The sequence below is a fragment of the Capsicum annuum genome, chromosome 1 (assembly GCF_002878395.1).
Source record: "Capsicum annuum cultivar UCD-10X-F1 chromosome 1, UCD10Xv1.1, whole genome shotgun sequence".
Lineage (NCBI taxonomy): Eukaryota > Viridiplantae > Streptophyta > Magnoliopsida > Solanales > Solanaceae > Capsicum > Capsicum annuum.
Genome location: NC_061111.1, coordinates 244,990,634 through 245,008,188, shown reverse-complemented (window position 1 = coordinate 245,008,188; position 17,555 = coordinate 244,990,634). Strand labels below are relative to the sequence as shown.

General features: G+C 36.6%; 1 protein-coding gene across 1 annotated transcript; it reads left to right on the top strand.

Moving 5' to 3' along the window:
- Positions 1 to 1,678: 1,678 nt before the first annotated feature.
- On the top strand, positions 1,679 to 2,186 carry LOC124898932 (ATP synthase subunit 9, mitochondrial-like). Its single transcript, XM_047413204.1, has 2 exons — positions 1,679 to 1,947; positions 2,013 to 2,186. Exons 1-2 carry the CDS (start codon positions 1,711 to 1,713, stop codon positions 2,184 to 2,186), a joined length of 411 nt encoding a protein of 136 aa, XP_047269160.1. The 5' UTR covers positions 1,679 to 1,710.
- Positions 2,187 to 17,555: the final 15,369 nt, after the last annotated feature.

Below are 17,555 nucleotides of genomic sequence, written 5' to 3'. Positions count from 1 at the left end.
TTTTCGTGGCGAAAATGAACGAAAAGCGGGCTGGTCACAATCAATCTCTTCCAATTGCGTCAATCAGATAGATGCCTGAATCGGACATATGAGATGAGCCCGTCGCTCTTTGCGTGAAGACCAGATGCGCTCTTAGCTGCCTTTAAAGATGCCAAGTAAAAGCCCTATTCGGGTTTTAAGTGCCCATTCTCTACTGCAAATAGCGTCAGTTGTTCACGAAGAGGATTGATTCATGGCGCAATCCATCTTTGTCCGGGTTCTTTCACTCCTCAATAATTTGATTGACTCTGACTACTCTCAGCAAGAATGGAAAGATCAAATCCCAAATCCTATTATAAGCGCGGAAATCCCAACAGAAGGTTAGGTCTCGGGTCGGGTATCTATAAAAAAACAAGAAGACGCTTTTCACGTAACTTTGCTGGGCATTTTCGTGGACTGGACGAGAGAGATAGTCATTCCGAACTCCTTCTGCCCTTGGGGAAAGAAAGACTTTATGACCGCACTTAGGAAAAGATGCCGACACCGAACAGTTAAAGAATTCTCCTTCGCTTCAAGACTGCCAGCCTATTCGCTTTGAGCCGAAGCAAACGCTGCCCATGGAGAGCCTTTTCCTTTGTGAACATGCCCATAAGACACGACAGCCCCGCTATTATCTGCTACATTTAAATGGGTCTGAGGTTGAATCATTTTTTTAATCCGTTATTTGAATGCAAAGGGCGAAGAAAAAAAAAGAAATATTTTTGTCCAAAAAAGTCAAAGGAGGCAATTCAGAATGAAAGACATGCAAACCAGAAAGGTTACGCTTTTTGGAGAGAGAAGAGTCTTTTTATTAGAAAGGGGTTAAGCGCTCTCGGTACTCGACCGTTAAGTAAGGTCTGTTACGGAAGACCCTGCCCTTTTACTTCGAGTTCCTTCCTTCGTAGTCAAATCTGATGATACGCTTTGGCGAACAATGTGATATCTCACACCGGGTAAATCCTTAACCCTTCCCCCTCTTATCATAAATCTTTACTGAATGTGACATTGGGTCTATACGTTTTTGAATGTTATAAATTTTCGCTGTCACTACTGCTTGTCAATTTGAATTGCATCAAAGCTCTCGTTCGAACTTCATCTACGAGAATTCTAAACAAGAACTCGAGACTTGAAATGAATCCAAGTGGAGGTTCTTTCTCAGGGCGTAAGGAATAGCACGCAAAAGATAGCCTGGAAAGACAAAGACAGGATTTTTTACTAAAAAACGGTGGATGAGCAGTAATGGCTGGGGAAGGGGGCAAGCACTTCTTCAATTTACTAAGATATCCAGTCTCAAATTCCAAGGTGTGGACCAGGAAATGCTCCCTGAATCATGAAGTTTGAGAGTTTGGGACCAATGCAGTGAATGGTGGTGGGTCGGGTGCTTGCTTCGGGTCCTTGAATGTGCAATCATTCCCCCCGGAACTAAGACTAAAGCACTTCTCTTTCACCCACTATTTTTCTTCCAACAAGACCGGAAAGACTAAGAACATCGGCTTGACTACTCTGCTTGCTTAACACAAGTCTTATTTAACCTTCACGGACCACTTCACTACCCAGAAAAGCATTAGATCGATGGCCGGGGTAATTTCCTTCCCACCCCGAAACTGACCCACGGCACAGCGCCCATTCGCTTCGCGCGCGGGAAGGCGAAAATCGTGATGGAAAAAGCGTGAGGAGAATTCTCAAGTCGAGATGTTAGAAGGTGCAAAATCAATGGGTGCAGGAGCTGCTACAATTGCTTCAGCGGGAGCTGCTATCGGTATTGGAAACGTCCTTAGTTCCTCGATTCATTCCGTGGCGCGAAATCAATCATTGGCAAAACAATTATTTGGTTATGCCATTTTGGGCTTTGCTCTAACCGAAGCTATTGCATCGTTTGCCCCAATGATGGCCTTCGAGGAAGTATATATTATAGCAATCGCGCTTAAAGTATAAATGAAAGGAGTGGAGGGCTTCAGTTTGACTGATTTATTTTCCGATTTATTTGGAAGCAGTTCCCCTGCAAATTCCGAAGCCGGTCTCAACCAACCGGTGTGGACACTCCTCAGCCCGAGGACAATCTCTCAAATACACATGTTGATGTTGTTGAAAATAATGGTCAAAATCGGATTCAATTGTCAACTGCCCCTATCGGAAATAGGATTGACTACCGATTCCGAAGGAACTAGAGTTACATCTCTTTTCCATTCAAGAGTTCTTATGCGTTTCCACGCCCCTTTGAGACCCCGAAAAAATGGAGAAATTCCTTTTCTGATCTCATTTTCTATGAGCGAATGAGTCCATACTTATTTATCATTAGAAAGACCTATTCGTAATAATTTGAGTTTATTCATTCTGTCTTTCTTTATGAATTTTTAGAATCTATGGATAAAATAAATACGATAAGAACCAATATGAATATTCTAAAGACAATAAAAAAATTGTTACGTTTCCACCTCAAAGTGAAATATAGTATTTAGTTCTTTCTTTCATTTAATGCCTATTGGTGTTCCGAAAGTTCCCTTCCGAGGTCCTGGAGAGGCAAATCCACTTTGGGTTGACGTATAGTGCGACTTGTCAGATATATTGGGTCATATGGTATTTCCCCGTTCTCTCCCCCGATCGAGATATCCCCCGTTTCGCCCAAGAACGATAAAACGATAAATTGAATCATCAAAAATTTGGAGCGTGAAGTGCAATTAGATCCATTTTTGAGGGGATTCATATTACTATTATCAATTAGAATAATTTATGGTTGGCTTGGTTGGACTAAAAAAATGAAGTATCCAGGCTCCGTTTAGAAAAAACCCAATTGGATTGGTAAGATATCTATGATTACTATTCATATTTTTTCTTTGTAATTTGTAAAGAGATCCTAATTGTCAAGCAAAGTTATCTCAACTCTAATAAATACTTGTATAAAATGAATTGAAAAAAAAAAGAAATACAAAAAGAAATGGTAATGGGAGCATTTGTCCTATATGTACAAATCCAAATCGGGCGGATCTTTACCCGGAGTAGAGCATAAACCTAAAAAGATGAAACAGACCCATTCAGGAACAAGAAAATACCATCGCGGTTTGGATTAAATCTCGATGAAAGAATACATCAATGAGAAGTTAATTCGATAAGTTTAATGACCCTTTCTTATAACTTCTAATTTTATACTGGAAAATCGAAAATAGAAATATAAAAAAGGAGTCAAAACTCCTCTTTATTGAAAAATCGAAGAAAAGCCCTTTCGTTAGAAGTAAGAAAGAACAGTCCCCACCCTCAAGTGAGAAGGATATTCTGTTGCTATCGACTGACGTAATATTATTCATTCGTATCCCTCAATCAAGCAAGCGAAGGGGGCTAGGTTGTAATACAAAATCGTAACCATTGATTCCCCCACAATTCCTTACCTTAAGCGGCGGGGTAAGCCAATAAAGGGGGAAGGTCTAAAATGCTATAGCGACCCATCGAAAGAGCGAAAGACTGGGATGAGAAACAAAACGGAATGTACCGGATTTTTTGCACGTACAACCATCAAACCAGAGACCAAAGCAGGGCTCGACATTCTACGGGGTAGGTAGAGAGGATTTTGCTATAGCCGATGGTCTTCGCCATCGGTGACTTCTCCTGGAGGATGGTCAAGTAAAAGTAGCCGCTCAACACTCACGAGGGAGATAGCCTATGCTAATCACGCACCTTCAAAGAGGCATCGAGACTGACTCGTTGATGAAGCCCGGAATAAAGAGACTTCTCACTCCTGTTAGTGAGAGAGTGGTCACAGTTCGTCACCTCGGGGGCTTCTCTGAAAGAGAGGGTAAGGATTAAGGCTAGGTTAGGTCTACTCCACAAGAGCAATCAGAAATAAAGGACAGAGAGTCTGTTCGGCTCGATAGGTGGCAGGCTCAGAACAAGAGGATAAAGACAAGGGGGAAGTTTAGTTATTAAGTTCCTTCCCCAGTTGTTATGAGAAACAAAGGACGAAATACAATCGATTCCTCTATTTAAGTGGTTCTCGCTTCTCCTTGTTCCTGTTCCTAACTCCTCGGCAACAGTCTCGGGTTGATTGACTGAAAGATCGGAATAGACAGTGTTTCATTTCCAGCTTGACTTCAAAGCTTCCGAACGAACTGACTCCCCCCTCTCTTTAGAGAGCAGAAAAGGGCTATTTGAATTTTCCAGTCTAAAAATCCGATTTTGGAGCGAAGATTCATAGCCTACATTGTGAGTCACGGGCCAAGGCTCCGACAGGACCTGGAGGTCGGATGAATCTTCCGAGGAGGAGGGGTTGGGAGTCAGAACTGAAGCTGTGGCATTTCATTCAGTCCTCGTTCTGGTATAGTTTCACACTGCTGCCAGAACCTCTAAATCTCATAAGAGAAGAAAGCGTAAAAAAGAAAGATAAGGACGGCTAGCCTTCTCTCGTCTATCTTGGTATTTGTATTGAGAAATCCACTACGATTCTTTTTCCATATCCCCCTGTCCTCCTGATGAGATGTGAATATACCACTATTCCTGATATCATAAACCACTCTGTGAGGCAAAAATGCTCGATCATGCAGTTAGGGCCAATCAAGCAGAGATCGATTGGCCTGCCAGAGAGCTGACATTAGAAGACTGAGACCCACAGCACCAAGAAAGCTAGAGCTGGGAGGTATGAGTCGATCGGATGCAGGGAAGCCCAGGCAATCCGTTCCTATCAGTCATTCGTCAGGAAGCGGTTAAGAATTCAAAACATTTTTATGGAACAGACATATGAATATGCGTGGATCATGCCTATTCTAGCAAAACCACCCATCAGAGCCATCGTTAACCAGAATACCAATGATATAAAATTCCAATATGTAAGGTCTATGAGTAATCTCATGAAAGGCAGTGTAAGACCAAAAGCAGCCAACACAAAGAGAGTCCTAAAGAGAAGTCCACCAGTGCGGGATTGGGATCTTGACCGGATCCGAGCTTCCCAAGCTCTATGCTGTTGGGGAACTCCGACCAATGGGAATCGAGACATCACCATTTGCGGGAGCAGTAGAGATCAATATGATGTCTGCTGACTTAAGGAAGTTGTCTGACCCACAGAAAGAGTTGGAGGCGGCTGAGCACATCCCATCCCACAAGAGTCAAGCCCAGAAAGCGTGGCAAGTCATTCGCCAAGGCCATTACCAACAATAGGATAATGTTCGAGATGTCAACTTGAAATCTCGATGAATCGAGGAGAAAAGCATCTACCCTTTCGAAAAAGGATGGAATGGCGACCTGTGGTAAGAGAGCCTTTAGCACAAGAGCGAAGGATGACGACTGATTCAAGGCCTTCGCCACTTGAGCCGTATGCGGGGGAACTCGCAGGTCGGCTGGGCCTGCCTTTTCAATCAATCTGTCCAATCGCTACATAGACACAATACAATGTCTCACTCTCAGAGGTAGCAATACCAAACCAAATACGACGAGTAGTGGGGTCCCTTGATTGAGATCAACTTCGAGCTGCTGAACCTCTCTTGTTTTGCTGCTTTTTTTGAAAGCCCTCACGCTGGCAAGTAAATCCGGTATGCCGCTCCGCGAGCAAGGAGTGCCACGCACGAGCGGAGCAAAAAGAAAGCAAGGGGACTTATTACCAGTATTCGATACTGGGTCATTCATAGCATTACTATACCTTCCCTATTCATTGCGGGTCTTGACTCTTCTGTGTGGTATTCATTCTCGTTCGGCTCTTGGAATCACATCCAGCAGTGGTTGGAACAGCTCGCAAAATCCAACCACTTCACGGAAAGAACACCAACGACGAAAGTACTCTGCTGGGCCGACACTGACACTGAGAGACGAAAGCTAGGGGAGCGAATGGGATTAGCCATCAGGTCATCTTCCGGAACCAAGCCTTCTGAAAGAAAGCTCATCAGAAAACTCCGTTGACGCGCGAAGTCCTTACTTTTGAGTCCAAAATGAATCATTTAGAGCTTGAATAGTAAAGGCTATGCGCAATCAACACAAATCGGATTCTCGAACACCGCTTCGAGCCCGGCCGAGAGTGAGCTTCCCGATAGTCTCTTCCTTCCTAGAAATAGAACTGTTCCTTTAGTTCCTTGTAGTCAGTATTGACTGAGAAAGGTCTCCTGCTTTGATTGAGTTGAAAGCATGAATTAATCAACCAAGTAGAAGTTGAAGTTCAGTTGGAATCCATATAGTGACGTAGTTTTTTACTATGAAGAGCCCAGAGAAGGAACTTGGAGTTGGCGCCCACATAACGGATTGCTTGCTTACCAAGCCATCGAAAACAAATAGAACGAAGGATCCTCTCGAGTTGAGATCGTCTCAAACAACTTTAAACTGAGGTAGAAATTTTGAGGAGGTCCTCAAAATTTCCACTAATATATTGGAACATATTTCAAATCCCCAACACCAGAGGTCCAAGTCAAGTTTTGGAAATCACCAGCTGCGATAAATTCTAGATAGACTAAATCTCCTGCTATGATAGAACTTCTGCTAGAGAGCCTCAACGATGCTGAATCCCTAGCAATCCTTCATCAAACGTCAGACATAGTCAGAACCAAGAGAAAGTCATTTGTCGGGCTTGTACATGACATGACTGGCAGAGATTTTCTAAAGTTTTTCCAGAAATTTTTGAAAATATTTTCTAAAATTAAGTCTACTTTCAAAAATCTATACAAATCTTTTACTTAGTGATTTCCCAGGCATCTATCAGGACGGAAAGTCAGGGTGGAAGTCCCAATATGGTGGAGTACCCGAAAGATGGCGAAGATCAAATCAGGGATCGAAGGAGGTCAACATAGAGTAGTTTCACTCAAAACTAATCATTTTTCTTTGGATGCAGGAATCAATACACAAAAATGAGAATCTTTTTCAAAAAGCCCCGGGCAAGTTGGGAGCCACACTAGAGATTATGATCCTCAAGAACGGTATTTTTGGGTAGCCCCAAAGATGGGTTAATACCTATTTATCGAAGATCTTTTGAATTGTCTATCTCGTTTCTTGAGACTATGAAGGACAAACAAACGCGCCTTATCTTCTTTATGAATATTGTATTTAGAATTCTTTATATAGAAGCAGTCTCTAGCATAAGCGACTTTGTGTCTATTAAATATTTACTTTGAGCGCATGTGTATTCAAAGGAGTCGGCACAATAAATACAACAATCAAAAGGATCAATCAATAGAAAGAAGAGTGAAAATTCTCCCTCAAAATTCATTAAAGCGAAAAGAACGGTATTTGAGTGACCCTAAAAGGGGATGTTACCCATTCATTTATATCTGGTAGGTCTGCTATTTGAATAATTCTTCGAAAAAAGGATGAATAGTGGATTAAACCATTCAGATTATGATGCCGAGTATTTGTCTGTTAAACTTTTGCAAATTTGACTATGGTCGCCAGTGAAAGCAACATTGTGTCTATTAACTATCTACATTGAGTACAGGTGCATGTAGAAAGCACAAAACGCAGACAAACAGATTCAAGTTAAATCGTTTTTCATTTTCAAGAGGGACCTTACACAAAGGATCATCAACATTCAAATATCTGTTGACATTGGAGACACAAATGTTGGCATCGAGGATATCATCAACATCTAATATCTATGAAATGCGAGACACAAACGCTGTCATCGAGGATATTATCAGCATTCAATAACTTTTGACACGCGAGACACAAACGCTGGCGTTGAGGATATCATCAACATCTAATATCTGTTGACACGTGAGACACAAACGCTGGCGTCGAGGATATAGTCAGCATCCAATATTTGTTGACACGCGAGACACAAACACTGGTATCGAGGATATTATCAGCATTCAATATCCGTTAACATGCAAGACACAAATACTGGCGTCGAGGATATCATCAATATTCAATATCTATTGACATGTGAGACACAAACGTTGGCGTCAAGGATATCATCAGCATTCAATGTCTATTGACACGCAAGATACAAAAGCTGGCATCGAGGATATCATTAACATTTAAATATTTGTTGACATGCGAGATACAAACGTTGCCGTTGAGGATATCATAAATATTCAATATTTGTTGACACGTGAGACACAAATACTGGCATCGAAGATATCATTAGCATTCAATATCTGTTGACACGCAAGATACAAACGCTGGCATCGGGGATATCATTAGCATTCAATATCTTTGAAACGCAAGATACAAACGCTGGCGTCGAGGATATCATCAGCATTCAATATCTGTTGACATGCAAGACACAAACGCTGGCGTCAAGGATATTATCAACATTCAATATCTATTGACATGTAAGACACAAATGCCAGGGCCGAGGATATCATCAGCATTAAATATCTATTGACATGCGAGACACAAATGCTGGAGTCGAGGATATCATCAGTATTTAATATGTATTGACACGTAAGACACAAATGTTGGCATTGAAGATATCTCACCATTTTATGAATCATCATCTAAATGCATCAAAAGCACGTGATTCAAAGGGACGTCTTTAAGTCGCTATCCAAAAAGTGAACGACATTTGAGACTTCGTAGCAATTGATGATCCTAGGGTTATCTATAAGTCATATTATTTGAAATAGGATAGTGTGCAAGGTTACCCAAAAATTAATAGTTTGAAGGTTATCCATAAGTATCAACTAAATCCTTACCGAAGAATATGCGAGATCATAAGATTGATAAGTCCAAGGGTTCTCTATAAGCTGCGTCATATACATGATCAATTATGTGCAGGATTACCCAAAGACTACCAATTTGAGAGATATGTATAAGTCATATTGTATCCTAGGTCGGATGACGTGCAGGAATATCTGAGAACTAGTAATTGGAGGGATATTTGTAAGCCATCTCTTATCCAAGGTCGGATAATGTGCAAGATTACCTAAGAGCTAGCAATTCAAAGGATATCTATAAGTCGCCTCGTATCCAATATCAAATAATGTGCAAGATTGTCCAAAGATTGTCAATTCAAGGAAAATCTATAAGTCGTATTGATACAAAAGATGCGCAAGACTTACCCGATATCATATGCAAAGAATCATTGTCTGAAAGAAGAAAGGTTACCATTCCACATACAACAAGCATTATAGGTGACCAAAGGGTTGCCGCATCAGCATAAGATTACACAGTTGCAGGGACCATTTTGTATAAAGTGTCGTCGGTGTCCGAATGGGCCACCCCACTTTGAAGATATATTCAATCAACAAATGAGCTAATTATGCAAAAATCAAGAGGTTTGTTGTATCAGTTATTGCAAGTTATTTCCTTCTAAACAGGTACATGAGAGGATAACTTCAGGCAACAACTCACGTGGAGATATGGTAAAAGACTACATACCTCTTTCGTGGATTATATTTAGCACTAACACTTTTTGTTTGAAACATTGTCGAGGGCATTCGAGAGGATGAAAATCTCAAATAAAAAACACAGGTGTGGACGACTCCAGATAGGACGCAGCACAATGTGGAACTCTTTCTTAGTAGCAAAACGGGATATAGTCTGGAGAGGAACGTCACGCTAACTAAAGGATGATCACCACCACCATTCAACTACACCCCTGTTAGAAGGCATATGGGTATTTTGAGATATTTTTTTGGTTTTAGCTTCACCATCGGAATATTCCTAAGCTCATACCGAGGGTAACCTTTTCTTTCTTTTAAATTCGAGTGACAACATGCTTAGAGGTTTGAAAATTATGTCCAGATAAGTTCTTGTCTATGGGTGTGAAGGATCCCACACTCATGGTTAAGAGGTTATGAGCCTCTTTTCCACAACTCGATCAACTTGTCACTCATCCCAAGCCAAAGATCGTCTAAAATAAGAGACTATCTTTTCTACCGATCAAGTTGAACTACAAGCAGTCTGATTCTCTGAATCTCAGGGATATGTAGGTTGGGATCTTTTTTGAAAACTCGACTGCATTCCAACCTTCCCCAAATTCCTTTATTCTCCAGCTTCTTGGTTTTATCAAAAACTCTAAAACCGAGATAGCTTGTGAATTTTCTTAAAAATCGTACTTAAAATCAAGCTTTATGAACTATAAGTGGCCTGAATTCTCATGTAACCTGAGATATGTAGGAAACCTGATACCAAGGTCCGGCCATAACTCTATAAAATTCATGCAAAAAATAACCTCTTTCAGATTCAAATTTGTGGTCGGACAAAAATAAGGAACGTCAACCTTCCTTTGCCCAGAGTTACTTGCATGCACCCTGCTCAAAGAAAGGGGGTAGTTGTTGACACCTAATTTTTGCCCTCCACAACTAAATCTTTGATTTTTAATAAAATTAAAATATTTATTTCATCCGAATAAAAAAATTTCAAAATATTTTTGTACGTAATTTTGTCATTTTAAGTAATGATTATCTATTGTCTCGTTCATTTATCCGAGATTATATAATTTAATTACTTAAAAGTTTATTCTATGAAATATTGGATTTTAATTAAGGGTTATTTGAAAAATAAATTTAAATGATTAAAATCTTGATTTAAATATAATTTATTCTTGAAAATAATTTATTTGAAAAATATTTATTCGATTTTATTAAATCAAGAAGGTCGAAATTAAACAAAGTATTAATTCATATTGAATTTCAATTCAATTTAACTAATCTGTTAAATTTGATCATAATTGAAACTAAATTGGCCACAATTGCAATGCAATTGACCAATTAACTTTTAATTTGGTCAAAATTTAAATAGAATAGGCTAGATCATAATTGAAATTATTTAATCGAAATTGTTTTTTCTAAATAATTCTGAAGACTACCAATTTTCTAATTTAATTAGGGTTATTGTAACCCAATTAAATCTAATTGTGGCTATTAAATAACCCCAATTAAAATCTAATTTTTAACCCGATTGGCCCATAACCTCACCAGCAACCCATTCCAATTATACACTACCTAGGCCCACTCTAACAAATACCCAACCAGCCCACAAATAATAACAATTTCTGCCCCAAGCTCAATCCACACCAAACCGACCCAAACTATTTTCCTCTTTCTTCTTCAATAGTAGTAGCAACAGCCAAACATCGATACTCCATCAACAACAAAGCAGTAGTAACACATCGACAAAAACAATTAGCTAAAACGGGTAAAGCTAGTCACAACGCGGCGAAACCCGCCCCGACGACAACCCAATTCAAAATCTGTCGCAAACCAGAACCCGAAAAAACCAACTCGACCTCGTGACATGCGCCAAGAAACATTCAAAAATTGATGAGGTGGCTCATCCAACGTTTAAATTCCACAAATCTAGGATGAATTTGTATGAATTCGTACATATTTGGCCGATTCTCATTGGTTCATGAGAGAATTTTGCTTCCTCATTCCTGTTGGCTGATTATTCCAAATTGTTGGATGAAAAATCCAAAATTGGTAAAAGAATTGGATGAAAAACCTTATCCAGAGTTCAAATTTTGAATTCCTTCTCCAAGCAAATTCTAAAATAATCCTCAAAAGACCCTATTCCCACATCAGTTGGAGCACTAATAAACCCTAGTTGATTCTTTTTAAAAGACAATTTTTAGGAGCAAAAAAAGGTGGGAGAAGGAAAAATGGCTTTGAGCAAAATCAATCAATTTTTCTTCTTTTGTAAAATCTTAGAAGTCATCACTGCTTGGAATTTTTTAAGTTCTCGATGAATTTTTTTCAAGGTTCTCGACGGACTATTTGAGGTTCTTGATGGAATTTTTCAAGGTTCTTGATGGACTATTCCGGTGGTGGCATTCCGATGAAGCTCGTTATCCCATTTTGCTACCTAAAAATCGATCAGTACTCGATTCTCGCTTTTGTTGTCGTGTTGTAATGGTCGTAGCAGTAGAAGTTTTGGTTTCAATTATTGCGTTGTATGTTGTTTATTGCTGTAGAGGCCCTAAAAAGCCGTAGGATTGAAGATGCTCTAATAAAATTATTGTATTGCGTTGATGACTTTTTGAGTCTCCTCCTCGTTCATTTGAGAATTTGGCTTCATATTTCCTTAAGAGTGAAAGATATTGTTTTTGTATTTAGAACTTCTTAATCAATGCAAAAACATGTTCAGTTTTTTTATATTCATCTTCGCGTGATTTGAACTAATTTTGTGAATTGGTTCAAGTATTAGTTTTCTTTTGCTGAAAACTGAAATTCACCGTGTTATTGCATTGTGTTCTCTAGTGTCTTATTAGAAAATGCTTGAAGTTGCATTATTAATGATGACCCCAATTCAGTTCTTTTGCTCGATATGCGAAAATTGCTACATTATTCCTATGTTCGTATATTGAGCTCTATTTGAAGAGTGTTTTTGGTTTGGTTTGTTTTGATTTTTTTTCAAGTTGTTATCTGTGAACTTCTGTTAGATTGGTTTGGAGTCATGATCATCTTTTTTTCTAGATTTTCTATCATCAACATGAAGTGGGGTGTATTATGACTGGAGGTTTAAAACCAGGAAAGTTTGGGATGCTTTGATTTGAAATTGCTTTCGTTCTTGTTTTAACAAAACAAACAAACAAATTTCAAAAGCTATTTTCTTTTCTTTAGGGAGTAGAGTAAGGATATAACTTAGGCTAAATCAGATAAAATTTTCTTTTACTGTTTATAAGAAAAATATGTAATGTCTAGATTATGTGTTGCTTTCTTGTTCTATAAAGCTTGGTGCAGTGGATTTGTATTAGCTTAATGAGAGTTCTTTTGTCAAATTTCGTTCATTTTGTCTTAATTCTAATTTCGTTCATTTTGTCTTAATTTTTTTTCTTTGGTCTTTTTCCATGTCTCTGTTATTAGACTAATGAATACCAAATATATTTTGTTATTTTGCTAAGCACTGCATCTAAATTTTTTGTTAAATAAAGATTTCCTGCCTGTTGAAGGAATTTAGTACTACATTGGTATTGATCGAACCGTTGATTGCTATATTTCAATGTTCGTGTATTAGTTGAAACTCTTTCTAAATTGTTTACAATTGATTTAATGTCTAGTCCTTATATTTCTTCCTCTTTTTCTTTGCATGAACCCGCTTGGGAGCCCAAACGGCTTCTTTCCCTTTGCATTTCATAATGGGCCATTGAGGCCCATCTTATTGAGCCAATCCTAAAGTTTAAACTCGACATCGATCGCATGGCAAATAAATACGAGGAGTTGAAAGAAGAAAGGCGGGTCGAAATCTATCTTTGAAGCGGCCAAGAGACTTGAAAGTCTCGCTTTTTATTTTATTTATTTATTGTTGTCTTTATTTCTTTCTTTCTTTCTTTATTTTGTTATTAATTTGGGTCTGGAAGCCAAAGGTTTAAATTTAATACAGGTGAAGCGGATTTTGGGCCAAAAAGGCTCGAAAACATATAATTAGGACAGGTGAAAATGGGTCGAAAGTCCAATTAGACTAGGACAGGTCTCGTTGATTTGAGCTCAATGGCCTAAATCTTTTACTTTCTCCCCGTTTCCCCTTTTATGTGTTTATTTGCTTATTAGTTTGTTTAGATTTAGTTAAAATCTCTACTAAGTTGCCTAAATCTATTTTACACAGGTCCTTTCTAAAAAATCGACCACTTTTCAACAAATCAATCTTTTCGAAGTTAGTCAAAACACGTTTTCAAACAGTCCAGATAACCGCAAGTTAGCGGATGTTCTAGGTGCCTAAAACCTTCCTAAAACGTTAATAGGAACCACTTACTCAGGATCTTCGAAACTTAAACGATTTTTCTGTTTTGGATCGTTTAAAGTATTTTATAAAGGTTTCTTAATTTCTTTTTAAAATTAAGTGGCGACTCTTAAAAGTCAAAATTTTCGCAAAACAATACACACACGTTGAATTTCATTATGTTTACAAAATCAGTGAGGTTGAGGGCTAGAAAATTAAGTATCCACCAATCTAGACATGCAACCAAATCAGTTAGATGAACATCAATCATATATTTTCAATAAGTAAACTGATTTTTTCTCTAGAGTCCTATTTTAGGAGTATTTTTCTATCCTATTTTAGGAGTATTTTTCTAATTGATCAGTACAAAAGAAAATATTAATTGATTTTCCTTCCATATATTTTAGGAGTCCCATATATTTTAGAAGCCTAGTTAATATTATAAAAATAATTAAATAATAAATTGAAGAAAATAGTGAAAAAAAAGTTGTCTAAAGGAGAGTTTTTTTGATGAATGACAAAAAGTTCAAATCACTTTTCTAAGGGTCTTAACACTTTTAATATATTATAAATTATAGATATAGATTATAGATTAATGTTCGAATACGTATATTGCACGTGTATTCCATGCAAATAAATACAAATTTTATGATATACATAACATATGAATAGGTACTCGACGAGTTTCACGAGCTCATATAATTTGTAAATTTTTGGATTTTCATTTTCGCTATAATCAAAATTTCATTTTAGCTTATATTCCCATTAAATGTATCGCCCAATGCAACACATTGCCGACATATTGTTATATTTTAGCTTATATTCGCAACACATTACCAACACGTAGTCGTATTTTTAGCTTACATTCGCATTAGCCAATCTTTTTCCTACAACAATAGTTAGGTGTTTTCATTGTCTCCTCGAAACATTTGTGCTTTTTTATTTTCTGGCTAAAAGTTTTTGTGTCCACCAAACATTTGGATATGGTTTATTTAAGGGGGAAAAAGATATTTTTAGAGTTAGAAAGAGATATTTTTTTTCTTAACAGACAAGTAAGTAAAATGGTGGCTTTTGAAGGGTAAATTTTAGGAAAATTTTCAAATGTGTATCTTCTGTCTGGCTGGGATCATTTGTATTGAATATAAATTTGAAAAAATTAGTTCTTTTTTCAGAATACATTCTTACTTGTTCTTGATTTGAAAATAAATAAAGGTCTTTCAAATTTAAACTTGATTTTAATTCGTTATTAAATTCATGGATTAAAGTTAATTTAGAATACATGCTTTGTGCGTGTATTTTGCGTCAATAAATAAAATTATATATATAAAAAATATATTTATTAAAAAGTAATTATTGATACTAAAATAAATGTTATATCTGTTTTAAAGATATAAATAATATTGTATCTAAAAGAAAAAATGCACTATTTTCACCCTGAACTATAAATGAATTTGTTGAGACACACTCCAACTTAAAGGAGATCCTATTACTCCCCCCCTCCACCCCACCCCCCCTTCTTCCTCCCCGGACTAATTAAAACTATATTTTTGGCAACACTGCATGAATCAACATACTGAAGGTTCATGTAGGCACTTAAGGTTGACTAGTTCGGGGGAAGGGGAGGGAGGATAATAAGACCCCCTTTAAGTTTGGGTGTATCTCAACAATTTCATTTATAATTCAGGATGGAAACAGTGCATTTACTCTATCTAAAATAAGCATCTAAATATTAGGACCTTAACAAATCAAGAGTCTAAATGTTACGGATAAATGATTATGCCTGAATACTAAGAAAATAGTAAATGACAACTTTAATTTGTTTAGTATAAAGTTTTTTTAATGAAGGACAAAAATTTCATTCAATTATTTGAGAAAAGACATAAAGGCACTACTAAAGTTGTTTTGAATTTGCAAAAAGACATTTTAACTTTATGGGTGTTCTATTACCCCACGAAACCAATTCTAATGATAACAAATACACACTTTTTACTTCAATTGTGTGCTCATGTTAGGTGCGTGTGTCTCACCTCCTATTTATCACTTTTTTTATCCGTTTGATAAAGGGTTGGGTAAAAACTCAATTCTTCTTATTTTAATCCATTACACTCTCCATTCTCTTTTCTTTCTCCGACAAATATCACCGGTAAGAAAATTCTACTCTTGCTTCTTTTTTTTTCTCCGGTGAATTTCACAATCTATTTCACTGTACCCACTTTTTACAACTGTTTTTCTTTTCAGTTCAAGCTCTTTGATTTGTGTATTTCAAAATTTTCTTCTATTTCTTCACTTCTCCGGCATAGTTATATGTTTTATTTTTGTATTACATTTTAGAAGTAGAAAGTGACGTTAATTTTTTAACATACTGAAATTTAATCAAAATTTTATTTCGTTTATATTTCAAGTTTTCTTTTATTTTTTTCTCATTTTGGTGCTCATATATACACTTTGTTTTCAATTTTGATTGTGTTTAAGTTAGGCATTTACTGTTTTCTTTTTTTGATTTGTTGTTGTGTTTGAAGTCGATATTGAGATCAATTTGTAGTTGAAAATTGATGAATTCTTTTTTCTTCTTGTTTAGAGAAGATGAGTTGTTGTAAATGAAGGTTTCGGGACTATTACTGAAAGTTTTGAGGCTGTAGAGAGAAGAAGAAGAATATTTCTAATTGGTAATACCACGTGGCAGCTTTATACTAATTTGGGGGTATAATTTAATGCCACTTGATAATTTTATACTGATTTGGAAGGTAGAATTTAACCATTCACACGCCCCATATCTATAGACATTACACTTACTCTGAAAATGCATCAAAATGATGTATTTATTACAGTTGAAATTAATTTTTTAAGGTAATGGGACCTCCACAAAATTTAAATGTCTACTTATAAATTCAATACAAATGTGACTTTATGTGTTTTCTCCCTGTTAAGAATCTTCATAATTTTACTGAAACTAGTATTCGGACACGTGTATTTCATGCAAATAAAGACAAATCTTGTGATGTACATTACGTAAGAATAAGTATGTGATGAATTTCATGAACTCATGTAATTTGTAAATTTGGATTTCCATTTTTCATTATAATCAAAACTTCACTAATGTATAGAAGGAAATCTTGTCACTCTTAATAGACAAGTAAAGTAAAATGATAATTTTAAACGTTAAATTTTATGGAATATTTTAAAAATGTATTGTCAAATGAGACACATTACTGTCGCATAGTCATGTTTTAGTTTATATTTGCATTAAATGTATCGCCCAACGCCATTGGCGAATTTAAGTATAAAAATGGGTCACTGAATCCGTAGTCATCAGATTAAACTTGGCATATAATTTGTATATTTTTTAAAATATATCTAGTATTATTTGAAGGTGTGAAGGTACCCATGGTCAAAAGAGGTTGAGTGGTGCACCGGTTGAGAGAAAGTCATAACTCCTTCAGGTTAAGGGATTGAACCACGCTGGATCTTGCTTAATGTAAGTCATAACTCCTTCAGGTTAAGGGATTGAACCACGCTGGATCTTGCTTAATGTACAAGCAGAACAACAGCCAAAACACGTAAACTGATAATATTTTTTTGTTATAATGTAATTAATTATCATTCGCTTTTTAGGTTGTCATTATAAAACTTTCTTATTTTAAAAAATAATAATGCATCTATCATCTTGAAATCCTGAATTTGTCTCTTCCCAACGCAACATATTATCATCATGTAGTCATATTTTAGCTTAAATTCGCATTAAATGTATCGCTCAATGCAACATATTACCACTCTTTTTAGCTTACATTCACACAACGTAACCAATCTTTTCCACTCAATAATATTTATACATTTCGTATATTATGTTATACACTTGTGATAATGATATATCAATATTGTATAGTAGAGTATAAGAGATGTCTATACTTATTTTTACTCTATTATTTAAAATTATACAATATTATACAAATTTATACAAAACTGAGTTTCTTCTC